The sequence below is a fragment of the Buteo buteo genome, chromosome 5 (genome assembly GCF_964188355.1).
Source record: "Buteo buteo chromosome 5, bButBut1.hap1.1, whole genome shotgun sequence".
Classification (NCBI taxonomy): Eukaryota; Metazoa; Chordata; class Aves; order Accipitriformes; family Accipitridae; genus Buteo; species Buteo buteo.
The window spans coordinates 6,896,803-6,922,351 of NC_134175.1; the positions used below are offsets into that span (position 1 = coordinate 6,896,803).

Consider the following 25,549-nt stretch of genomic DNA (forward strand, 5'->3'; position numbering starts at 1 on the left):
ATCAATATTGTGAGCAATGAGTAGCTGACTTTTATAAGAATAAAGAACTGTATGCATATCCATAACGCACATTACAATGCCAAACTCCAAGTTGTGTTAATTTTCCCCAGTTTAGTGGAATCTCTTGAATCTTCCTCAGCTAATGCAAGGCTGTTCTCATCTACGGATAGGTAAAGACTTTGTGGAAGGTGGGGTTTTGCAATGAGCTTGCTGAAAGAATAAAGGAACGGATGTAGCAAAACACATCAGTAAACGCCTACAGTTTAAGGAGCTACTACTAGTAGCTTTTTATCCTAGATGGATTATCTATCTACTGCCAGAAAGAGAAGAAGCCTTTTTGTTTGCAAAGATGTTAGGTGCTCGCTTCATGGAGTGGATTGAAAGGGAATAAAATATTTTTTTGATCATTTAACACCTCAAAAACAATTGGGGAAAAAAACCACCAAAAACCCCACTGACTGTTAGAAGCATGAGAGACTGACAGTGATCACAGATATTTCTACCCATACATCTACAGGTATAGAAATGGTTGACCAGACTGGAAATATTTGAAGCATCTCTGAACAAGCATCAGGAGAAAAGGGACATGCAGCAGCAGGATTGAGTCACATGAGCATTTTGGAATATAAAGCACCAAATATCATGAAATACTTGTGAATATGAGCATCCCCAGAGGGACAAAGTAGCTCTAAGACCATGGGATTTGCGTGATTCTGGAAAAACATGGAAACTGTGGTAACAGGACAGGGAGGAAGGACTGAGGTGCTGCCACAGCATACAGTTAGAATATGCTCTGACCATACTCAAGACTATGCTCTAAGAGTAAAATATTAAGATATTAAGAGATTAAGAGTAAAATATTAAGATATTATTCTGAAACATTACTTAACCTACATTTCTTTAACAACAGAAGGGCTATAATGCATAACTGAAATATTTTTATTCAGACTGTCATGACTGTAACAACAGATTCTACTGGACAACTGCCAGGGCATAACATCAAAAAGCAAACAAGCAAAACCCCCAAACTGCCCCTTTTAAAATTTATTTTAAAATAAAAGACAGTAAAGAAATATTCCTTCCACTCTTATCAGATCCATCAAAGTTTCAAAACAGAGATGGCATCTGTGAGGTGTTTTGTTTTTTATTAAAGGTGTTCAATTGTTGACTCACCAAATACTGTGAAGAAAAGACTCCTGCCAATACAGTGTCAGCAACAGCTTATACAGCTACAGAAGATGTACATGTCCTCTTCGATATGATGCTTTCATAATCTGAACTGATCTATTCCAAATATCAGGGATTTAATTAAATTGTTAGTGGTTGCTCTTAAAAGTTTTGTTTACTGCCACTTCACTAATAAGTGCCTTTATGAGTTTACTATTCTTGATTACAGGTTCTTCTGAAAGCACAGAATTTTCCTCCTCTGAGGAGTCAAACATAAGAAATTGTCAAGAATGCTGAAATACAATATACAAAGCTGATCTCCATGTGGTAATTTATTTCAGGATATTTTGATTGATGGCACAGACATCAGAAATAAGCTCTTAGTAAGAACTGTGTTCTGCTGCTTTGCTGGGAATATATGGCAAAACAAATACTCCAAAAAACCCCCACAGCCTGTGCTATTATATCACACTACATAGAAACTATTTACAGAACTAATAACCAAAACCATCAATAGGATGACCCTGCTGTGTTGCAGAGAAAGCCCTATGGATAAACGCTGATAAGCTTAGGAGAGAATAAGCATTGACCATGGGTATCTGGGTTTCGCTTCAACACTCTACAGTCTGACATTTGTAATTAACTATATCGCTAAATTTGTGCTCCATGTAAAGGAAAGGCACCCCCAAATCAGCCAACATCAGCAAAGAAAAAGCCCTTACTATGAACAGCTGATGATTTGCCTATTTCACAAACGTATGTTGCTTTATCCCACATATTCTTATCTCCACAAGCTAAAACTGTGCAAATCAGCTGTCATGATTGCTTTGCTTTAAACTGTGCTAATGAAGCTAAGGACCGATTCAGTTTTCAGGCTGGAATTTCACTTTAAAAGCCAGGACAGGGAAAAAGTTTGGGAACTATAACTTTAAAATTGTGTGGAAAATGAAATTCCGATAAGAAGAATACAAAACAGAAAAATTACTTCACCAAACAACTGCCACCAACTTTAATCATCTCTCACTAATATACATGTATTCATAATGCCTCTATATTGAACTACAAACAAGAATTACAATGAATATAAAATTCTGAGAGTTTAATTAGTGAAAATCTTTTACCAGAAACAATAGTGGCTTAAATCTACAAACACATCACCACGTATCTGTACAGACCTTAATGTACGTTAAGACTTGCACTGTCTAGTACTGATTTTACCTGTACTCCTACTCCAGTGTGAAGAACAATATCTATGCATAAAACATCTTGCACAGCTAACATAACGTAGACATACATCACATAAACAGGGTAAATCTCTCTGCTCGAGCATATTGCCAGGTTATACACTGAGCAAATGTACTCTTATTTAAACCAAAATTAAGGCATGAATGTGTCTGTGTGCTCCACTATGAAACAAAGTTTATTAAAAAAATGAGGATTTGAGTATTTTTCTTCTCAGAGTATACACCTTGATGACAACTACAAGTAGCCTCACATCACTAAAATTAAATGCTACAACAGGAATGTCCATCCATAATGAATCCACAACAAACCAAACACAGACAATCTTCAAATAAGGGCCCCCTCTGAATAATCATTTCTCATTGTTAGTGAAGAACTCATGATATAAATCAATTCCATATACTTTGAATTCCACCTTTTGTAAAGGGTAAAAACTTCCCCCTCCCCTTTTTTTTAGTATAAGGAAGTGTTGCCAATAGTATCATTAGCAAAAGAAGGGTGGAGAAAATTAGGGTATTGCAACATTAATAAACTTTTTATTTCTGCTTATGAATCGAGTCCTTAGTCTCCTGTGAAGACACCGCAGAAACGCTTAAAAACAAGGCTTAAGACAGCATAGGTTTTTTTAGCATTCACTTCTATTGAAGTGAAATGGCATCTGTTTATACAACTTTAGCAATAATAGGCATGGTTTTCATTTTGCCTGTTATAATACCAGCACTGTTTTTGGGGGCGTTATTTTATGATTTTTTAAATTCAGAATTGCCACCTGGAATTGACCAACCTCTAAAGCTTCGTTTTTTCCATTCATTGTTGATTACAACCATGATCTCGGTAAGTTAACTTTCTTAAAACTGGGGATTTCACTTTTATTTTGGTAGGATATTTGTGAGCTGGAAGATAACGGCTTAAGAAAAAAAAGGAAAGAAGAAGCAGCAATTCACCCTCCTGAAGCCTGTAAGCATTGTTATATGAACCAAAGCATGTTAAATTAACTCATAAAACTGATATGACTAATCTGAAAAGCTTATTTAGATTTTTCAGTGCATCTGTCAAACTGCAGCCACTTTACATTGGAAAACTGTTTCACATAAATATTAAAAAAAAAAACTATATGTATACTGTATCTATTGAACTGCATGTACATATAATAATGCTATCTATTCAGAAGCAAGCCTACATTACTCCTCTTCTTCCGAATTCTTTCTTTTCAACAGGGAAAGATTTTGGAGAAGCTAGGGATCTGCAGTGATTTAAGCTTATTGCGAGTTGTGCTAGATGGAATACCACCACGGAGAGATTCAAAACTTCTTATCAAAGATCTCAAAGTAGATGAGGTACCCTTGAGGATTTATCAGCCTAAACAGCCACCTACTGGCAAAAGAAGAGGAATACTATATTTTCATGGAGGCGCTGGCACATTTGGGAGCATTAGTAAGAAATCAGCAAGTTTTATTTTTAAAACCAAATCCAAACCTTTATATTTTTACCTTCAGACATGTGTCAGTCAATATCTCACCTGTCCTTCCTAATGACAATAGTCTTTGCAATCACAATACTAACTGCAAAGCACCTTGTGGAGTTAATAGTCTAGTGCACAGTTAAGGGTAATCACATTTCGACTTCCTCTGGGCTACAGGCAAAGTTGATGAAAGCAGCTCTTAGAAGATCTGAGGCTTCTAAATCCAGAACTGTGATCCAGAAACCCCTCAATCAGCTGTCAGCTAACAGCAGAGGGACTCTGCTCCTCCTCCTTTTGAAGCTGTTCTGAGAAAGATTCAGTTTGCTGGGGCAGAGAAAGAGAGACCATTAAAACAAAACACATATGCTTAGGTCACTGTGAGTAAAGTTAGCTCACAGGATGTTCCTGTACCTTAACTAATAGCTAGGTGACAATAAGATATAGCAACAGGCCTGGAGCAAGGGCTGGAATCCACGCCTCTTTCCTCCTTCTCCTCATTACTCCATCTTTTCTGGAAATGTACCTTAAAATGCTTTTAGGCTGATATGGAATTCAGCCTAGATCTACTTTCTGGAATAATTACAGTATCATCAAAATGGCAAAGCTGTTGCTAAAAAGAATACACTCTGGCTTCACTCTTTGGAACAATGCTTTGGTTACTTGTCAAGGAGAAATTTTTAGGTTTGGATCTCAACTGGACTAAAATGTTTCCTGTAAGTTTGGATAGGGCCTCAAAGTACAGAATTTAAGATATACTGTACTCAGCACTCAACTTTTGTCTAGAAACACTACAAAAGCAGTCTCAGCTTGCAGTCCATGCATCAAAGGAAGTCTAAAAGATATAACATGGTCCAAGAAAGAATTTAAAGAATACATTAAAAAAATTCCATAAATATATTCCCATTCATGCAAACAAGGAATCAAAATGGAGGGAAAAAAAATAAATTAAAAAAATAAAAATAGAGCCAATTTGGGGGAGTTTGATTCTTGCAGTAACACTGCACAGAATACTTTATTTCTTTTTCAGAAAGGGAGACGATCCTTTGATTGTCTGGGTAGCTGCTGGCTCAGCCTCCTAACTGTTCTGGATGTCTTTCTGAGCAACCAAGTCTATGGGTGCTTTGTCTGGAAACCAAGGCACCTAACCTGGAAATCTAGATTTCATTCCAGGGGTCAGACAGGGAAGTTTGTGGGTTTTGAATCCTTTACTGTTTCAAAAGGTAAGTCTCCACTAGCACTATGTTAGGTAGACTTCAGTTTATCTGCACATGAGTTTGAGAGTCTACCTAGCTTCGTTTAACTTCACACAGAAACAATAATGCAACTTCTAGTAACTTAGGTTCCATTCTGCACTGTGGCAGAAATAATCTGCCCTTCTTTTACTGCAGAGCACGTTAGTCTGGGTGGAGTGTTAGGCTGACACTAGCTGTGATGCTTCTAGTTCTGGAGCTAGTTTGGGTGGCAGTGAGGACTCAGGAGATAAGCCTCTATGATCTAAGCGAAAGGTGAATTCCTTTCGCTGGAAGAAAAAATCCACACCACAAAGTTGCATATTTGTAGTTGTTCACAATTGCTATTGTACAACTGGGACACTGAAGGAGCTTTATCACATGTCATGGCTTAATATAATACCTATACTTAAGACACTGACTGTAGTAAGTGAGCTTTCATTTGCATTCCAATTGATACTTGGTAACAGGAAATCAAGTAACATAATTAGAAGTTCTTAAAAGGACTTGTAAGGAGTAGTAAGCCCGAAGTCTGCAACTGGCGAATTAGCAGAAGCTATACTGAAGAACAGAATCAGCGGACAGATAAATACGACTTACTCCATAAAATCCATATAAATGGAAGTCATGCTTCACAAATCAATGTAAGCTTTTTAAATGAGTCAGCAAATACATGAATAAAAGAGACTGAGTTGATAAAACCTACTTTGATTTCCAAGAGAGTTTTCATAAAGAGGCTACACACCCATGACACAAGAGGGAAGGTCTTTCATTTGGATAAAAACTGATTAAAAGACAGAAGAAAGATGGGTTGTGGGAGGTTCCTGTGAGATTCCCATAAAGAGATCTGTGCTGAAAGCACTGCTAATCAGTATATACAAAAAGAGAAAAGATGGTGAAAGCTGATATGATACTAAGTCCTTCGAGGTAGCAAAAGGATGGTTCAAAAAGTGCAGAATGTCTTTATGATAGCAAAGGATTAGACAATAAAATGACACGTGAAATGGTGTGTAGAGAAGTCAAACAGATGAACAGAGCTCCTAACTTTTATAAATGAAAGAGTGGACTCTAAGCAGACTACTCCCTTGCAGGAAGATCTTGGGATTATGGTAGAAAATTGCCTGAAAATGTTGACTTAGCGCACAGTAGCAGTCAAAAAGCAAATAAAATGCTAGGAATTATTATTCGGAAAGGACAAAACAGGAAACATCTTTATGCCACTGTAATAAATCCATGGTGCATCTAAATATAGTATACTGCTTATAGTTCTAGTTCCCATACCTCTAAAAGGATATGGCAGTACCGGAAAGACTCAGAAAGAGGCTGCAGAGGTGAGAAAAGTGCTTCTGTACAGAGAATAAGTGAATAGACTATGACTCTTCAGGCTGGAAAAGACAGATAAAGACAGATACACTAAATGTCTGCAAAATCATGAGCAGCAAGAGAAGTTAAACAGGGAATGATTATTCACCATTTCTTATAGTACAAGAGTTAATGTCACCAAATGGAAGTTGCGAATGCCAGGTACAAAATGAGCAAATAGAAATGGTTCTTTACACCTTTGTAAGCAAACTATGGAATTCTTCTCTGCACAAAGTTGTTAATGTTAAAATCATGGGTTCAAGAACTGGTTCAAATAATTCAGGGAAGAAACATTAATCAAGGGCATTAAATATAAAGACATAGTTTCTATCTCAAAGGAGTGCCCTGAGCCTCAACTTCTTGTATGCTTCTTATTACTATATGCTTGTCCTCAGCTTATGCTTCTCCTTCAACATCTTTTGTTGACCACCAGCTGCGATGTGATACCTGCCTAGACAGAATTCTATTTTTTCCTAGTATTACCATTCTTACATCCTTATATTATGCCCTAACAACCACTGATCAATAACCAGAAAATATGTTAACATGTAAAGACCGCATTGCATAGCAGAAGTTACTTATTGGTCTCATGTTGGAGTGCCTTCCACAGAGCATATGTTCAAGGATCTATATTTTCATTTCAAAAGGATATTCGATTTTGAAAACATCATTTTTTATAAACTTTCTCTTTAGGAGCCTTTGAAAGAATATGCCGCTATATTGCCAAAAAATGCAACTCAGTGGTTGTGTCTGTTGGGTAAGTGCTACTTTTACATAGAAGTATTTATGGTAATACAGTTCACAGTTGAAACATTTCTGAGAAATATGCTGAAAATATTTACTATTTTAGATTGTGCTCCCTACTTTTTGCTTTAGCCTTTCATTTAATTTAGAAATATGCTTATAGGCAAGGTATTCTAAATTAGCTGTAACACCATTCATTTGTCTTTCCAATCTACACTAGTTAAACCCAAATATAATCTTTAAAATTCAGAAAAAAAGGCCTACATAACTACCATACCACTCAATAATGAACACTGCAAATTAAATTTTTACAATTACTTTGACAATAACCACAATATCTTTGACATTTCAGTTATCGTTTGTCTCCTGAACACCCATACCCAGGGCAATATTTCGATTGTCTCAATGCCACCTTATACTTTATGAGGAATTTAGAAGAGTATCATGTGGATCCTGCTCTCATCATCCTTAGCGGTGACAGTTGTGGAGCTAATTTTGCTACGGTTATTTGCCAAATACTGCTGAATAAAAGAGATCTCCCAAAAGTACGTGCCCAGGTCTTACTTTATCCAGGACTACAGGGGCTAGATTTTCATTTGCCTTCCTATCAGCAGAATGCTTCAGTCCCCCTATTGTTTCGGAAGCTAGTTATCTACTTCTGTTTTCGTTATCTTAATAAAGAACCATCAGTTTTGGAAGATGTCCTACAAAATTGCCATGTTCCTGAGAGTATGAAACAGAAGTATAAAAAATGGATAAGTGCTGACATTATTCCTGACAAATTTAAGATTCGAGGCTACGTACCACAGAAAACTACTTCATATAAACCTGAAGTCCATGAAGCAGTCAAAGAACTTTTAGCAATAACATTTTCCCCACTTTTAGCTGAAGACGCCATTATTCGCCAGCTCCCTGAATCCTACATTGTGACCTGTGAGTTTGATGTGCTTAGGGATGATGGACTGTTATACAAGAAGCGATTAGAGGACAATGGCGTTCAAGTAACCTGGTATCATTCTGAGAGTGGTTTCCATGGAATTTTAGCCTTTTTTGGCTACGGGATTTTTTCCTTTTCATCTGGAAAAAAGATAATGGATAGTACTGTGAATTATATAAACAGTTTATAAAAGTATTTTTTCAGAACAAAGATGCAAGTCTTACATTATCCTTGACGAATTTATACTTGGCAAAGAACTTAAACACTTTTGATTTATGTTTTGGATTTTGACTGCATTTTATACTTTCTAATTTCTGCTTCTGCAGTGACTCTCAAACAAATGTTAAGATTATTTAAAGCACCACCATTCTAGAAAACATTATTATAAAAACACACCAATAAGACTGAGATGCAGAAGTGAGGCACCTAGCATATACTGTTTTACTTCAACTCTAGCAATTCTAGCATCCTTGCATGGCTGGCACACATTCAAGGCAAGCTGCAAGAACATCTCTTCCTGAAGATGCTTCGACTGCCCAGAAGTGCTGAAGACAACTGGGGTCTACTTTGGCCCTTGTGAGAGACAGGAGATGTTTAGGGTATCAGACGGAGAGCCCAATGACTCAGGTTCTGTGAAGTTTTATGTCATATAGTGAAATTGCAGCTATGTATTTTAATTTCTAGGGTTAGCTTGCACAAAGACTACACTTTTTGTGAAAAAGCGTAATCAAAAGAAAGGCTTCTGTCTAAAGCAGAAGTTCTGAACTGGAACTAGTATGGGTTTGATTTTGTTTGGAATCTGAGAAATGATGTTTCATTTTGGAACTTGATTCTTAAACTGGAATCCCTGAACTTTAATGAGTGTGTACATATTAGGAAAGTGCAGAGGTGAGACTTCTTTTCCTTTTTGTACTTTTTGTTTTTCTTTCAAGATTGCCTTATGCTCAAAACTACCTGTTATGCTGTGTTTGTTGAAAAAGTTCTGAAGGTCACAGATGTAAGAAGGTAGAAAAGAATATTATATTATGTTATGTTCTATTATATTATATATTATCACTGTGATGCTGTGGCAATTTTGTGATGCTTTCAAAAAAAAATAAAACCTAGCACTTCAAATACTTCTGTTACAAGAGCAAGTTACATTTGGTAAACACATACTCACTGATAAACCTAAATGAACACCTCATGGTGAAAGGAACAATGCAGCACTGGCAGAAAGAGACCACAATCTTGCTAATTCTACCTAGTCAAATCTGTGCTGTGCGCAGTAATTAATTTATCAGACAACTGGACTATCCAAAGACTATTGTATATGATCACATAACTGCAGAAAAATAATACAAACTGTAAGTCCAGAAACACCATTGGGTGGGCTATTTTTTTTTAATCTGGACTTCTATTGTTTTTAAACAAAATATTTCCTTCTACTTCAGAATATTTTACAACAACCATCTGCCCTATTAAAAACACTCAACTTCTTACTGGAAAAAATTAAGACATTTCATTTTTTATTAAGTTTTCTAACTAAAATGACATAGTACTTTCTCCTGATCACTTCCAATTTAACTAAAAAAAACCCCAAAACTATAACATGGCTGCTTAATGAAGTTAGACTTTTACATCTTTCATTTCCCTGGGAATCTGCAATTTCAACAATGTTCTGATATCCTAGTTGTTTGAAGAGTTGCAGACTCAGATTCACAATTAATACCTCAAGCATCATTTTAAACTACAGCATATCTACATTAGCACAATCCCATTCTACAGCAAGAACAAGATGAAGCAGTTTGATTTGAAATTCTTTAATTGCTGATTACCTTAAGTCCTTTTATGCTGTATCTGTTGTGCACTGAGAGTTACTGAAGTTTACCTGATAGGAGGTAACCTGATCATGAATCTAAACTCAGTCTCCTGTGTTTTTTAACCATGTTCTCTTTTAGAAGAAACCACAAATGCTACAAAAACTGAGACTGAGGTAATGACATAATTTTATAGGTGCACCTTTCCAGAAAACATTGGTGGCAATCCATTTGGCTCTTTAGAGTGATAATCATCATATGCAGGCTCCTACCTCTGCATAACACTATAGAAACTCTGCTTCAGAATAGTGGTTTATAGTGTCACAAATGCAAAGCACACAAATGCCCTGTGTCTGTTTTCCACTTCTAATTAATTTAATATTCATGCAGTTTATTCATAACACTCTTCTCCCAGCTAAGGACTGCTTTCTTGCAAAAATTCTGAAATTATGCTGGCATATGTCTTTTAACAAATTCAGGACTTTGACCAACTTACCTTTTGTGAAATAAAGGGAGTGGGGGGGGGAAGAAAGCGGGAAAGATACCTACTAAAGTATTTGTAAAAGGGAGGAGAAAGATTTTTACTAGAGCAACCTTATGACAAACAAAGAATCAGGAAGTAACAAGCCAAAGATAACCAGGAAAGTCAAATCAAAGACATTTCAGATCACTTTGCTGCTCAGCAAAATGGCAGTTGTATACACACTGCTGGTGTTATTCTTAGCAGTTTTTGTTGCTGGATTTATATTGTTGGTCATGGGGGCAATTAACTTTGATTTCTCCAACTCAGAAATTCCTCCTGGAGTGAATCAGCCTGTAAAGCTCCGAATCATTCATATAATTTTAATAAGCAGAGCTGTGGTGGTAAGTTAACTTGGTGTGATTTCTGGGGGGAAGAACGGTGAACCTGTAGATTTTAAACTTAATGCAATGCTAAAACCCTGCTTGGAATTAATTTTCAGAGAGGAGAGCAGGGCATTACTATCATGCTGCATGTTGTATTTAGAAGCTCAGTTTTGCTAAGTAAACCTTTACCAGATTTTTTTACACTACACTGCATTATTACAGTCCTGCCTAGCTCTTACATTAGGCAGTATGCAAACACTGCCTAACACAAACATTTGAAAGTCTGACTGTGCTTCTACAATGAATGGTACTAACCTAGCAATAATTTGATTAAGAATGCTTATACATGTTGAATCATTTATATTTCCATTCTAGGTTCAGAATATATCAGATGTCTTTGGGCCATGCTTTCAAGTTTTTCTGGGACTTGGGGATGAGGAGTTATGTATTTATTTTGAAGATAAAATTAGAAACTGAACATTTCAGAATTGGTTTTGGGAAGGGGGAGTTTTTGTCACACAAGTGACAAAATCAGGTAACATTGCCGAAGAGGAGCTGAAGGAATTCCATCTCCCCTGATGGAAGTCCTGCAGCAACTAAGAAGGCTTGTCTGATGGGAATGAGGTGCTCTGGGCAGCCCAACTTCTGCAGGTGAACTGGCCTGTAAAAGAGTGGGAAGCTAACCAATCCACAAGAGTTGAAGCTCTTACCAGCACTCAACTTCTGATGATCTCTGCTGACAAAGGATCTCACTGAATCAGGAGTATTTCCATGTAATGATAGATGTATAGATGCTGTGATGATAGAAGGTGTTAGAAATACATGAGATAGCAGAAGTTGTGCATATATTAAAAAAATTACTTAAATACTTCCAAGAGGGACAAACTATTTAAAATAAATTTTAAAAAAATTATCTATCAGAAATATTCTAGATTATAGTGGACCATAGTAAAGAATTCTAGAAATATATTCTCATGCTTTGGCTGCACACAAGTTGTAGTTAGAAAGAGACTACTTCACTTAAGCAGCTGGAAAAGCCAGTTCTCTTTTTATCACCTATACACTGCCCATTAGTACCATAAACCAGAATTCTATGCTGCAATGTAAACGCAGGATGAAAGAAACCAAGCAAGTTGAATGTAAAGGTGAGAATATTATTTGTAGTTGTTCCATTTCTGCTTGGAAAACAGCAAATACAAAAGAATAAATAATTTTATCATGTTTGTATACAGAGACACTAAGACTAGTTTCTATAATGAATTAAAATCAGTATGTTGCAAAATGTATTAGTTTCTTCAGCCTCAAAATCACACATGGAGAACATTATAAATAGCTGGAGTCATTGAAGAGAAGGTCTTTCACAGGTAAACATACTGAGAGTCATAACAGTGTATTGACAATCCATATGAATGTGGCAGTCTAATAAAAAATATTCATAACAAAATATTGAATATTAAGAGCTTGATCCAAATCTTCATAAGGACTGAAGTACTGGTTTGGCATGACTAAATAATATATTTCAAAGCAGAAGTTATGCTTTTTTAAAATTTTTACGAAGTTATGTTGGACCAGTAGCTCTGATTTGTATTCATCTTCTGGTGGCTAGCATGAATATCACTATGGCATACAGAAAGAACAGAAGTTTAGGCCTACTAAGTATATGAGGATCTTCTTGCCAGTGCATTGCAGACATCAGTGAAGACTTCCAAGATGAATCAAAAAGCAATTATCAAATATATTCTCAACTTAGTCAACTCTACTTTAGGAAAGTGTCCATATAATGAAAATCAGCACCAGAACTATCATCTTTCACTATGTTTTCACATCTTCTCAAGGGCAAGGACAGAATAACCAGTGAAAACCAAACTCATTTTCAGTGTTAGCTAAAGGATCTGCTGAAAAAGCAAAGGGATATATTTCACCAGCCTTTGTTAATGCTGCATTGTTTTGGGATTATGTTCTTCAGTGAACACTGCTGTTCATGTGACCTGTCATGATGCTACTGTTATTTGTTCAGTTGTACTATACCTGTACAACTACTCAAATATTTTATGATCACCCTAAAATATATGACTTAGACATCACGAGGATACTGCCCATACAGTTCCTTTACTTCGGAAAATACTAAATCTCTTGAGTAAACTCCCTATTCTCTTTGCCTTTGAACAGGGAAAGATTTTGGAAAATATTGGCATCTGCAGTCAGGTTAGCTTTGTCCGGTACATGCAAGGTAGAAAGACTCTAGGAGTGGACCCGAAGCTCTTCATCAAGGACCTGTGGTTTGAGAAAGTGCCTGTAAGGATTTATCAGCCTAAGGTTCCATCTGCCAGCCAAAGGAGAGGAGTTATGTTTTTCCATGGAGGAGGATGGGTTTTTGGAAGTCTTGGTAAGATACCTAACAGAAAAAATATTACAATTTAGGTAAGGAAGTATCTACTTCATAAGTGGTAAAGTTGATTGTCGCTTGATCTGTAGCAGTTATGAAGGTTGAGTATAACCACAGATGCACTCTCCTAAGTCTTGCTGTCAGAAGAAAGCATCTGCTGTGCATTATGTGATTTTTCTTAAAGACAAGGATAATGAGATGTGAGGGGAAAAAACACAGTAAGCAAATACTGAAACAGGAAAATGAGGGGGTACAAAAGATCTGAGGACTTATGTAGTAAGGGGCAGAGAAAAGTAGAGAGTATGTTCTTCTTGCAATTCTTTAACTTACGCGATACAAAACATTAGTACTCTGTCAAAAAACCGAACCAAACCAAACCCAAACCTCACCCAATATGTTTCTTTCAGAGACCCATGAAAAGCTATGCCGCTCTATTGCCAGAGAAAGTGAATCAGTGGTTGTATCTGTTGGGTGAGTCCTTCCTCATGCTGTTTTCTAGAGATCATTTCCTCTAGTGTAAATACCATGTTATAGCTTGCCTGATCATAGCCACAACCATTCTCAGAGAAACGTTTCTGTGGAACTTGTCAAGCATGTGATTTACAAATTCACTCTGCTCCTGTTTGGAGCAACTGAAGACTGACTCAGGCTAAGTTTTCACTGTCTGACTACATCACAAAAAATGCTTTGAGATATCTAGCTGGAAAATGAAGTTTTGAATCAATGTTTTCAAATTCCAAACTCAAAATTGAGAGTAAACAGATAGTAAGCCATATATTCTACTTAATGCTTATTCAAGGAAACTCTGCTTGATGCTTACAGAAGCACTGCATGAATGACAAGCTAATACCATCAATATAGAGACATAATGATTTGAATTATGAGGATATAGTTGCACTGTAACAAAGACATAAAACAGAAGTCTTGTCATTTGTATCTAACCCACGGAAAGCTGAGGCATAAAACAACTAAATGACTGTCAATAAAACTTAGACATAGTTGGCAGCTGAGTACTCCTCTGCTGTTAAAGACCTGAGAAACATCCTAAACAGACGATATCCTAACAAGTTAATCTGCACCACCTGGTCCAACTAGCCACAGTTTATTTATGATCAACTTGTGGAGAACGGGAAAATTCTGAGGTAATCAGGGTATTGCTGGTGGCAGGAACCAGTATTTTCAGCAATACTTTTAAAACTAATATTTCCTTCTCGTACTTTTGTTGTGTCCTTTTGTGTATTAGGTATCGTTTAGCTCCTGAACACAAATACCCTGCTGCGTATGAAGACTGTCTTAATGCAACCATACACTTTATGAAGAATATGGAGCTCTATGGCGTGGATCCTGCCCGTATAATTATCTGTGGGGACAGTGCTGGGGGCAATCTAGCAGCTGCTGTGAGCCAGACCCTTGCAGGTAGATCAGACCTCCCCAAACTACGTGCTCAGATCTTGATCTACCCAGGCCTTCAGGCGCTGGACTTCAATTTACCATCCTATCAGCAGAATCGGGGAGTCCCTCTCTTATTCCGAGAACGTGCCGCTTTCTACATGTTACAGTACCTAAATGGGAATGCATCAAATCTGGAAGAGGTCTTGGAGGGTTCCCATATTCCTATAGATATTAAATTAAATTATAGGAAGTGGGTGAGTCCAGATAACATCCCTGAAAAATTTAAGGTCAGAGGCTACAAACCACATGTGCTTCTTGACTGTACAACCGAAGTTTTTGAGACAGTGAAAAGATTCTGTGAGCCCAACCTGTGTCCGCTGTTAGCTGAAGATGCTCTTATTCAGCAGCTGCCTGAGACTTTCATGTTGACTTGTGAGTATGATGTGCTGAGGGACGACGGCTTGCTTTACAAGAAGAGATTGGAGGACAACGGTGTTCGAGTGATCTGGTACCACCTCGAGGATGGATTCCATGGAATCATAAATTCATTTAACAATGACTGGTTGTCCTTTTCATCTGGAAAAAGGGGTCTTGACAATATTATGAACTTTCTAAAAAGCTTATAGAAACAATTTTCTTTCCTTCTGTAAGAACTGCCAATTTTCTGTGGTCTTTTATGCTTCTAAATTCCATATAAGAGGTTTAGATAGGACAATTTGTTAATGCGCAATTATGCCAGTGTGACCACTGAAAAAGATATTTCAAGAACACTATGAAAGTTTCTTTTAGTGCGGCTTGAAGTATTTGATGTGCAGTCTGCCTATTTTAATGATCTATTTGGACTAGACACTTGTTACTCTCTCAGTAAATATTAAAGATGCAGTAAAAAATACCAACTTGCTCCTGTGCTTAAATACTCTTTAACAACAAAGTAAGATTGATGCATTTACTTTTATAGAGCACACGTTAGCTTTTTTTCCCCCCTCATGTTAGTTCCCATTGTCTTTTCTAAATGTCCTTTTTGAAACCATATATTCCAAACTACTTAAAGAATGTCCACAATACAGGAAGCAATAGGTTGTGGCTGCAGATCAGATGCAAGAGACAATTTAACCTCCACATCACTTGGCTCTCCTTGTAAATAGCAATCCATCATAAACTAGAACTTCATTCAGTGCTTAACTGCTATCTCTAAACAGTCATTCATATCATCCGCAATCCAACAATACCATGCAGAATACCAGGCCCTGTATCAGTCCCACAATTAACGTCAAGCTAAACAGGAAATTAAACACATTCTCTTCTCCCTCTTCTCTAATGTGACATGTACTGACACCTTGCACAACATTTCCAAGGACTTTAAGGTGTGTGGCACCTGAGAAATCTGTTGTAACTTGGACTGCTCTAAGGTTTACTGTTATCTGAGAACGCTAAATCAAAGATAGGCGTAAAGACACCTCACCTTTGATGAAGTGAAATGACTTTTTTTTTTTAAATACTGTTGGTGATTTTTACTGCTTCATTCATAATAGCAATTATGGGAACAATTCAGCCTGAGTACTCTCAATTTCAGTATCCCTCCTGGAGTGAATCATCCTGGAAAGCTTTGAATTTTCCTTGCTTCTATGATTAGTACATCTGCTATAGTGAGTTACTCTGCCATGATGTCTGCCAGAAATGTGGTTTAGGTGTTATTTTTATAAGATTATATGTGTAAATACCAGAATGTTGCTGGCTGCATTAAGACTTAAATGAAGGCTTTCCTTTTTTTTTGAGGCTGACTTTAGAGGACAATTTTTGTAAAATAATTTCTGTTAGACCTCAGATAGTTTCAGTCAGGTTTTCCCTATTGCATAGGGATGAAGCCAACCATAAGAGTCCAAGCTTCCTCAGCTGAGCTTCCCTAATTAAGTTTAAATTAATTATTTATAGAAAATGAGATTGCTTTGACTTCCATTTTAGCAAAGCACAGAAGATGATTTTAGGCCATTCTTGGGGCTTCCCAGTAACACCGATGGAAGGCCGGGTGCTTCTTAAGCAGATAAAACCAGAGACTCACGGGAAACCTTAGACAGGGAGGCTGGTATGAAACCATAGGACTTGGTGACGCCGAGATGGAAACTCCTTTGTTTCTCCCCTAAGACATTTTGCCTGACAGAGCGTGAGTCGGACGCGTGGGCCTACCTGCTCAGGCGCACTGTGCCAAAGCAACCCCGCTCGCCCAGGCGCGTAGCCTCACTGGGGACCGCCACGGTTCCATCTTCTCCTGTGCCAGCTTTCTGGTGAGGACCAAACCGGAGCGGCCGGTAAAGGCGAGGGCAGAGGCGAGGAGCTCTGGAGCAGGCTGAACCCCGCCAACACGAAGCCTGGGCGCCCCCTCAGGCCTCGCAGCGGCCGGGGGAAGGCAGGCGCAGGGTCTCCCTCACGGCAACCTGCTCGGCGTGGTGTCTGGCAGCCTCCCCCGAGGCGGCCCGCGGCTGCCGGCTGCCCCCCGGGGAGGCCGCCCTCCGCTCAGCCGGACTCTCCTCCCTCTCTTCGAACAGGGGAAGATTTTGGAAAAGACGGAGGCGTGCAGCCAGATCGCCTTCACCGGCTACGTGCGCTCCGGGAGGAAGCCGGGGCCGGACCCGCAGCTCTCGCTGAGGGACGCGCGGTTCGGCCGGGTGCCGGGGAGGGTCTACCGGCCCCGGGCGCCATCTGCCGGCCTGCGGGCGGGCGCCATCTTCTGCCACGGCGGCGGCTGGCTGTACTGCAGCTTCGGGAGGGCAGGCCGGGTCGTTCCCTCCCCCGCGCAGCGCGGCTGTGCGCTGCCGCTGGTATCTTCGGGGGGGGGGGGGGTGGAATCATTCTGCCCCGAGAGCTGTCAGAAGGTCCGGAATCTGGCTGAGCTTCCCCGTTCGTCCTCGGGCAGCTTAGTGCTCTCGGTGAACCGCTGCTGCCTGCCCTGAGGGGAGGCGGCAGGGCTGAGGGGAAGAGGGACGAGGGGAGGTGAGGTGGCCCCGTGAGGGTCGGGAAGGGCATGGGGCAGGGCGGGAAAAGGCGGCTTCCACCTTCCTTGGCTGTTGCATCTGGAAAGGGAGCAGGCAGCTAACAACCCCCCAGGTTTTTGCGGGTCGCCACGAAAGGATCTGCCGTTAGGCTGCCAGAGAAAGCAAGTCGATGGTTGTCTCTGTTGGGCGAGTTAAGTCAGTACTACCCTATGGAAGTCGTCTTGCTTCCTTTCACTTCTCGGCACCGGAGCGTCGCACGTCTTGTGGGAACACTCCTCCTCAGTAAACCATTTCCCCAGGATCCCAGATGGTCAGACAGAATTTCAAGGGGACTATTTTCATTTCTCCCCCCTCAATCTGCTAATGCAGGGAGAGTGCAAACAGACCCCAAAGTAAGGTTCACAAATCTCACAGCACAGAGCTATGCTGGCACCACACAAAAAGAAGGAATGCTTTCCAGAGGAGTTTTCTTACATGTTGAGAACCTACTAATAAACTTGGAAGGTGGTGATACAGGGATCTGTTTAATGAGATGTAATCACCCTGTAAACTTCAAGGAGTTTTCTAACAATCAAATGCTAATATATTTTCATGCTAAGAATACAGAAGAATAGAACTCTGTCCCAGTTATTTAAATAAACAAAGAAAATAATTCTCAAGAGGAAATATCCTAAGTAAAGGTGAGGTGCAGACTGATTAAATCACTTCATCCACAAGCCAGATGCAGTCTACACCAGAAGAGTAAAATGAACATATATCACTCAATTTCTGATTGATGCTATTTTCAGAAGACCCCAACTATGCTACACCCTTGCAACTTCATCCTACTGGCTATCATTTATCTGTGATAACTTGCTGGACAAATACCTGTTTAGCAGATAATGACACTTTTTTTGCTAAAGAAAAAATACTCCAAACAACACAGGGAAAGCCAAAGTGCTGTAGGAAATTTGTATTTACATTTATGACATTTCCTTCTCTTATACTCGTCTCCTTTTGTGTATTAGGTATCGTTTAGCTCCTGAACACAAATACCCTGCTGCGTATGAAGACTGTCTTAATGCAACCATACACTTTATGAAGAATATGGAGCTCTATGGCGTGGATCCTGCCCGTATAATTATCTGTGGGGACAGTGCTGGGGGCAATCTAGCAGCTGCTGTGAGCCAGACCCTTGCAGGTAGATCAGACCTCCCCAAACTACGTGCTCAGATCTTGATCTACCCAGGCCTTCAGGCGCTGGACTTCAATTTACCATCCTATCAGCAGAATCGGGGAGTCCCTCTCTTATTCCGAGAACGTGCCGCTTTCTACATGTTACAGTACCTAAATGGGAATGCATCAAATCTGGAAGAGGTCTTGGAGGGTTCCCATATTCCTATAGATATTAAATTAAATTATAGGAAGTGGGTGAGTCCAGATAACATCCCCGAAAAATTTAAGGTCAGAGGCTACAAATCACATGTGCTTCTTGACTGAACAACTGAAGTTTTTGAGACAGTGAAAAGATTCTGTGAGCCCAACCTGTGTCCGCTGTTAGCTGAAGATGCTCTTATTCAGCAGCTGCCTGAGACTTTCATGTTGACTTGTGAGTATGATGTGCTGAGGGACGACGGCTTGCTTTACAAGAAGAGATTGGAGGACAACGGTGTTCGAGTGACCTGGTACCACCTTGAGGATGGATTATCATAAGCCTATATGATTATTGCAGTTTCTCATTTCCAGCTGGGTAAAGGGGATTGGACAGCATTGTTAAATTCATAAATGGTCTGTAAAAACAACTTTCCCTCTTTATGCTTCTCCGTTTAGGCTTCCAAACCTCAGGTAGTACTTGTCAGCAAAAATTTGATACCCTTTGATGTGTAACATACCAATTTTGATATTAATGAACTTCACATACTGTCTGAACACTGGTCTTTGTCCTCTGAGACTATTGACAGTTCAGTCTTTACAGTTTAAATATTTTCCACATGCTGTGCTTCAATCCTTTTTCTTTCAATTCAGCATCTGATTGATTCCTTGTATTTAATTACCAGATTATTTACTTCTCTGTAAATAATGTCTGTGGAATGATTTGGATTAAATAGCTCCTGTGAATTACAGTCGGGATCTTTGTGATGTCCATTTGGTAAGTTCCAAAGCATGACTTCATTTAGCTAAAAACTACCAGTTAGGTACATAGTGAGCTGGAGGGAAGTCAGAGGAAAGCTCTGGAAAAACAGGCAGAGATCAAGGTCTCAGTGAGGAGATTGACATACACTCAGTGGGCATGGCAGAACCACATCTGCAAGAGCAGTAGTACAAGGCCCAAGTTAATTGGGGACACCTTGCTGGAGGCAAGTAAGGGCTGCTCTGATTTTGAAATAACTGTAGCTCTACAACCTCCTTTTTAATTTTGGGATGTCTCCACTGAAGCTCAAGGTGAGAGATACTGGCTGAGAGGGAACACTTCTATCAGGTTTTAGAAAGATAGTAAGGGTCAGTGAACTGTGCTTTTGATCTGTGTATACTGTTAAGTTTAGCTTAGAGAAAATATGAACCAGAATGTTTTCATGTTCTTTCAGAGACTGGTTCCCCGATATTATTTTTTTTAGAATTTGTGCTGTGATGTTTCTCCATGTTTTGAGTTTTCTTTACAGAGCAAGGCAGTGTATTCCTTGACATGGTGCTTCATTATACCCTGCTGATGAAAGCAAGGAAAAACAGTAGTGAGCCTACTCAAAGCAGTAAGACTGAGGAAATGAAAATCCTAAGGAGAAAAAAAAATAAAAATCCCACGACAGGAAATCAGAAATTTTTCCAGAAACAAACGCTGTCTTCCGCTTAGATTGCACAGTGCAAATGCCGCCCTGCCTTTAGCTTCCTGCAGGCTGCCGTTAGACAAAGAATCCCTAACCTTAAGGACAAACGACCTGCTCCCGGCGACCTGAAGGTGAGTCCGTCAGGAAGGCAGGTGCCCTGCAGCCCGCTGCCGGTTGTCCGGCTCTCTGGAAGCGGCCGTACCGGCCCCGCAGCCCGAACGCCAGGCTCTCCCCGAGCGCCTGCCCCGAGCGCCCCCTCGGCTGCCCGCGCAGGTCACGCACTGCCTCCTTGAACCGAGATTACACCGCGCCTCAAGCCGGCAGCGCGGCCTCCCCCCCGGTGCTCGCTGGCCGCCCGCACCATGACCTCGGCGGCGGCTTTGCAGAGCTGTCACAAACGGCCCGTGACGCCGCCGGCCCGGGCCGCGGTCGCGGCGCCGAGGGGCGGGCGGCCGCTGCCGGGCCCCGCCGCGGGCCGGGGAGCCCCGCGGGGCCGCCGCCGGGCCATGGCGCTGCTGCCCGCGCTGCTGCTGCTGCTCCTGCCCCTGGCGGCGCTGGCGCTGGCGCTGGCCACGGTCCTCCTCGGCCTCCCCAGCTACGACATCCCGCCCGGGGTGAATCAGCCCGCCAAGCTGCGCCTGGTCCTGGCCGTCCTCCTCGGCACGGCCGCCCTGGTGAGTCGCGCCCCGCCGCCGCGCTCATCGTTTCGGGGGGCGGGGGAGTGTTTCCACCCGAGCCGGCGGGGGGTGGATGGGGAGTGGGGTGGGGAGGCTACAGGGTTTCGCAGGTCGGCCCCCCCCCCCCCCCCCCCCCCCACGCCGCAGCCGCCCGGGCCGGGGTCCCCCGCGGCGAGGGTGGGCAGCCGCCGCCCGCCAGCGGGTTGCGTGAAACACGGGCCGGCCCCGGCGAGCCCCGGCCCACGGACTGCGCTAGGAAGGAAAAAAAAAAACCAACAACAAAACCAACCAACCAACCCACAAAAAAAAAAAAAAAAAAAAAGAGCCTGGATTAAGATCCGCATGCCCCTGCCGCCCTCATGTGATGCTTGCGGCTCCACATCGTGGGGAGAGGGCTGCGGGGGAGCACCCTCAATCAGGCCGCTGGCGGCTCCCGTCGTGGGCAAAACCCATTTCACGTTCAGAAGTAGCATGCTAGGGCTTGTTAGCAGAGATTGCCAAACGGCGGTGCTGATTTAAGTGTCGAATTCAGAGCTGAGCTGGTGTTTTGGCTGATAACTGCCCTCAGCTTTAGGCGAAGTCACCTTGCACAAAGAAAACTACAGCCCTTCAACTGCTCCTGCCATGGTTGATGTTTATGGTACAAAATCCGGTTAGGGCTGCTTTACTTAATCCCTGGGCTCCCTTTTACAGCATTGCATAAACAGCATTAGAGCTCTCCTAAACTCTTCCTATGTCACTTGCCATATCTTTTAATTCTTTTAAATCTTCGATTTTCTCCTTCACTTCTTTAGCCACAACTTCGCGTTTGCTATCACACAGACCTTGTTTGTTTTCCTCCACACAGTTTCTTATGCCATTGACATCCTCTTGAAATTTACTGGCAAAGCGACCTAGCTCTCCTGGATCCCACTAGCACATGACAGCAAAGGAATGGATAAAGACAGACCCCCACTGGGCATTTAAAATTGGGATCTTGTTTAGTAATGCAACTGTAACAGTTTATTTGTTTAATTCCATTAATTTGATTCCCAACTTCTTGTTTGTTCATTTACTACGTCAGATTTATATTCTAGCTTGCAAGATCACTGCAAGAGCATTGGGAAAGGAAGCTTCTTGATTTTGCTCAGTAAATCTGTTGTGCAAATAAAAAGCAGTAACTAACTTGCACAACACAACTTAGCACTTAAGGCTTGCAAATTCACTGAGTTTTATGATCTATTTCAGGAATATTAGTTTATGCAATGAAGAACCATTAAAGCTTATATTGCTGTTTCTATATATGACATCATTTCATTGTTGTTATCAAGTATAAATGAAACAAGAATGAGCACAAAGTGTGCGCAGGACACTACTGACAATTAAAATGTATACTCCAAGACAGCCAATTTGGATGGCCTATATAAAATTTCTGATGTGTTATTAGAATGACACTGGATTTGAGTAATGGAAGTAATTTTTTTAAAATTTGTAGGGTGTGAGAACATGGGAAAATTGGTTTTCTCGAATCAGAGAGAAACAGGGGTCACATTGCTGTGTGTGAAGCCTAGATTTTTCAGTCTGATTCTTCAGATTCCAGCTGGTATGATAGAAGGTAGAACTTCTCCTTCTTGGTAAAACTAATCTAGGCAAACTTAAAACAAATGCTGCTTTCTGACTCTATCCTGGGATGTCTCTTAGGAGACTTAGGACTTTCTTTTCTTTCTTAGGACTGGGCATTCCTATCAAGAAAACCAGCTGTGAAGTTACTTTTCCTCACTGTTTTCCACTGGTTTATTAAGGCAAAAACCAAGGACTAAACAACCTATTAGAACGAACTCACCTATCAGTACTCAGTATAGAGGAAACCATTCAGAGAGTCTTTGGGAAACGCTTGCATAGCCATTATCCTCCTCTATGAACAGTCCTCATGGTAGTTACTCTAACTACTTGTGCTGTTATTATTATATCTTCTTATAGCGTATTCATATTTTACAACATTACCACTTTTTTTTTTTGGTAAGCTCTGTGTTTCTTTAAAATTTCCCTCAAACACAGTTCAATGTAAGTATGATGCAGAGTTTTTAGACCTCAGCTAACTCAAGACTTTTAAAGAAGCCTTAATTTCTTTTACCTTTAACAGGGAAAGATTTTGGAGAAGACTGGACTTTGCAGTCAAATCACTTTTGGCCGATACGTGCGACAGGGACGGAAACTAGGGGTGGATCCAAAGCTCTTCATCCAGGATTTGCAGTTTAACAAAGTACCTGTGAGGGTTTATCAGCCTAAAGCTACCTCTGATGGGCGAAGGAGAGGTATCATCTTCTTTCATGGAGGAGGCTGGGTATTTGGAAGTCTTGGTAAGATATTTGCTGGAGGAATAATAGTAATGTAGAAAGAACATTCTCATCTTTTTATAAAACTGAAATAAGAGGAGGTTTCAGCATGTGATTTGGGAGGAGGTCTGAAGACAAATACATGCCTTTCTGGAATGAACATTCCTTAGCTATCTCAAAGATCAGGGCAATAGCAAACCACTAATGAAAATATTTCTTTTCCAGATACCTATGAAAAAGTATGCCGCTACATATCCAGAGAAAGTGAATCGGTAGTTGTATCTGTTCAGTAAGTGAACCCTACCCAGTTCTGTTGTTTGGAGATTATTGTTGCTGTGGTGCCACAGAAAAGCTGCACTGGTTTCGGAGATGTACTTTTTGCAGAGAAATTTCTAAAGAATTCAGTGAAGTCCATAAAGAGACAAATAGTGTTAATGGAGATTTCATAGCTCTTAACTGTTCATGCCCTGATATACTCAAAAAGACCCAAATAGAAATATTTGGCACACTAAGAAAATCTATAAAAGCCAATCAAAAACTTAAGTAAAAAAAGTCTTCCTTGTGCTGAACATATGAACATGTTATTACATGATGCTCCAAAGAATTGTGGTTTATATAAAAAGAGAGAATAATCACACAGTATTACTCCCATTTTACACATAGGAAGCAGAGGCACAAAATTATTAAATTATCTTGTCAAGAATACACAGGGAGTTTTCAGCATGACTAAGAAATGTACAAAGTCTCAGTCAGACTCTTAACCAGAAGACAATCCTACTTTACTGAGTCCTTGTGACTGAATACACAATTTACAGCATATCCACAGTCACTAACTGAGGAATGCCTGCTTAGGAGGTAATGAATACCCTAACCTAGAGTTAGTAGGGTTGATGATAGTGCTGGAAGACAGCATAGGATACCATTTCCTGATTAATACTAATGACATTTTCTTCTCTTATACTTGTCTCTTTCTGTGTACTAGGTATCGTTTAGCTCCTGAACACAAATACCCTGCTGCGTATGAAGACTGTCTTAATGCCACCATACACTTTATGAAGAATATAGAGCTCTATGGCGTGGATCCCGCCAATGTAATTGTCTGCGGGGACAGTGCTGGGGGCAATCTAGCAGCTGCTGTTAGCCAGACCCTTGCAGGTAGATCAGACCTCCCCAAACTACGTGCTCAGATCTTGATCTACCCAGGCCTTCAGGCACTGGACTTCAATTTACCATCCTATCATCAAAATCGAGGAGTCCCTCTCTTATTCCGAGAACGTGCCGCTTTCTTTGCTTTGCAGTACTTAAATGGGGATGCGCTGCATATGCAAGAGGTCTTGGAGGGCTCTCATATTCCTCCAGATATGAGGCTGAAGTACAGGAAGTGGGTGAGTCCAGATAACATCCCCGAAAAATTTAAGGTCAGAGGTGTGAAGCCACTTAGGCCCACTGATTTTATAGCTGAAGTTTATGAGACAGTGAAAAGATTCTGTGAGCCCAACCTGTGTCCGCTGTTAGCCGAAGATGCTATTGTTCACCAGCTGCCCGAGTCTTTCATCTTGACCTGTGAGTATGATGTGCTGAGGGACGACGGCTTGCTTTACAAGAAGAGATTGGAGGACAACGGTGTTCGAGTGACCTGGTACCACCTCGAGGATGGATTCCACGGAATCATAAGCCTATATGATTATTGCGGTTTCTCATTTCCAGCTGGGAAAAGGGGATTGGACAGTGTTGTTAACTTCCTAAAAAGCTTATAGTAAACATCTTAGATTCCACGAGTCTGTTCATGCCTCAACCTAGGAAAATATCTTTTTAGGATATTTAATATCAGGTGATGGGTAGTCAATCAAGGGCAGACATTAACAATGATAAACAAGGCTCATCAGAACCTCATTCCAGCTGTTAGTTGGAACGTGGAGTATGCAAACCTTATACAAGCTTGTACCATGCTGCAAGCCCTTATCTTTAGCTTTGTCAATAAAGAAGAACATTATTTTGAATGGACATCCTGGTTTGCCCCACTTGTTTAAAATAAAATGTGTCTGTCTATGAAGAGAGACTGTGTGTCGCGCAGGTATGTGTGGTGTGTTGGTATAGAGGAATACATCACTTCTATCACAATGTTTTGAGACATAACTCTGTGCTATGATTCTGAACTCTTAACAGTTAGAGAAAAACACCCAACTGACTTTAGTGGGTT

The 25,549-nt window shown here is 40.6% G+C and overlaps 3 protein-coding genes and 1 pseudogene across 3 annotated transcripts; all 4 read left to right on the forward strand.

The window, feature by feature from the left end:
• The first annotated feature begins 2,970 nt into the window (after positions 1-2,970).
• Positions 2,971-9,208, forward strand: LOC142030926 (arylacetamide deacetylase-like 4). Its single transcript, XM_075027476.1, has 4 exons — positions 2,971-3,243; positions 3,627-3,843; positions 7,156-7,219; positions 7,559-9,208. The coding sequence occupies exons 1-4, from the start codon at positions 3,061-3,063 to the stop codon at positions 8,331-8,333; spliced, it is 1,239 nt and encodes a 412-aa protein (XP_074883577.1). The 5' UTR covers positions 2,971-3,060; the 3' UTR covers positions 8,334-9,208.
• Positions 9,209-10,629: 1,421 nt separating this feature from the next.
• Positions 10,630-15,192, forward strand: LOC142030927 (arylacetamide deacetylase-like 4). Its single transcript, XM_075027477.1, has 4 exons — positions 10,630-10,806; positions 12,958-13,174; positions 13,582-13,645; positions 14,418-15,192. The coding sequence occupies exons 1-4, from the start codon at positions 10,630-10,632 to the stop codon at positions 15,190-15,192; spliced, it is 1,233 nt and encodes a 410-aa protein (XP_074883578.1).
• A 999-nt stretch (positions 15,193-16,191) lies between these two features.
• On the forward strand, positions 16,192-19,331 carry LOC142030930 (arylacetamide deacetylase-like 4; annotated as a pseudogene).
• Positions 19,332-20,289: 958 nt separating this feature from the next.
• LOC142031566 (arylacetamide deacetylase-like 4) lies at positions 20,290-25,353 on the forward strand. The gene is made up of 4 exons (XM_075029213.1): positions 20,290-21,031; positions 23,157-23,373; positions 23,575-23,638; positions 24,332-25,353. Exons 1-4 carry the CDS (start codon positions 20,720-20,722, stop codon positions 25,104-25,106), a joined length of 1,368 nt encoding a protein of 455 aa, XP_074885314.1. The 5' UTR covers positions 20,290-20,719; the 3' UTR covers positions 25,107-25,353.
• The last annotated feature ends 196 nt before the right edge of the window (positions 25,354-25,549 follow it).

Excerpts from the sequence above, each read along its gene's own strand:
- LOC142030926 (XM_075027476.1), top strand. The coding sequence starts at position 3,061 with ATGGCATCTGTTTATACAACTTTAGCAATAATAGGCATGGTTTTCATT. Across the intron at positions 3,844-7,155 it reads TGGCACATTTGGGAGCATTA|GAGCCTTTGAAAGAATATGC; the intron begins GTAAGAAATCAG and ends CTTTCTCTTTAG. Across the intron at positions 7,220-7,558 it reads TCAGTGGTTGTGTCTGTTGG|TTATCGTTTGTCTCCTGAAC; the intron begins GTAAGTGCTACT and ends TTGACATTTCAG.
- LOC142030927 (XM_075027477.1), top strand. The coding sequence starts at position 10,630 with ATGGCAGTTGTATACACACTGCTGGTGTTATTCTTAGCAGTTTTTGTT. Across the intron at positions 10,807-12,957 it reads TAATAAGCAGAGCTGTGGTG|GGAAAGATTTTGGAAAATAT; the intron begins GTAAGTTAACTT and ends GCCTTTGAACAG. Across the intron at positions 13,175-13,581 it reads ATGGGTTTTTGGAAGTCTTG|AGACCCATGAAAAGCTATGC; the intron begins GTAAGATACCTA and ends TGTTTCTTTCAG.
- LOC142031566 (XM_075029213.1), top strand. The coding sequence starts at position 20,720 with ATGACCTCGGCGGCGGCTTTGCAGAGCTGTCACAAACGGCCCGTGACG. Across the intron at positions 21,032-23,156 it reads TCCTCGGCACGGCCGCCCTG|GGAAAGATTTTGGAGAAGAC; the intron begins GTGAGTCGCGCC and ends TACCTTTAACAG. Across the intron at positions 23,374-23,574 it reads CTGGGTATTTGGAAGTCTTG|ATACCTATGAAAAAGTATGC; the intron begins GTAAGATATTTG and ends TTTCTTTTCCAG.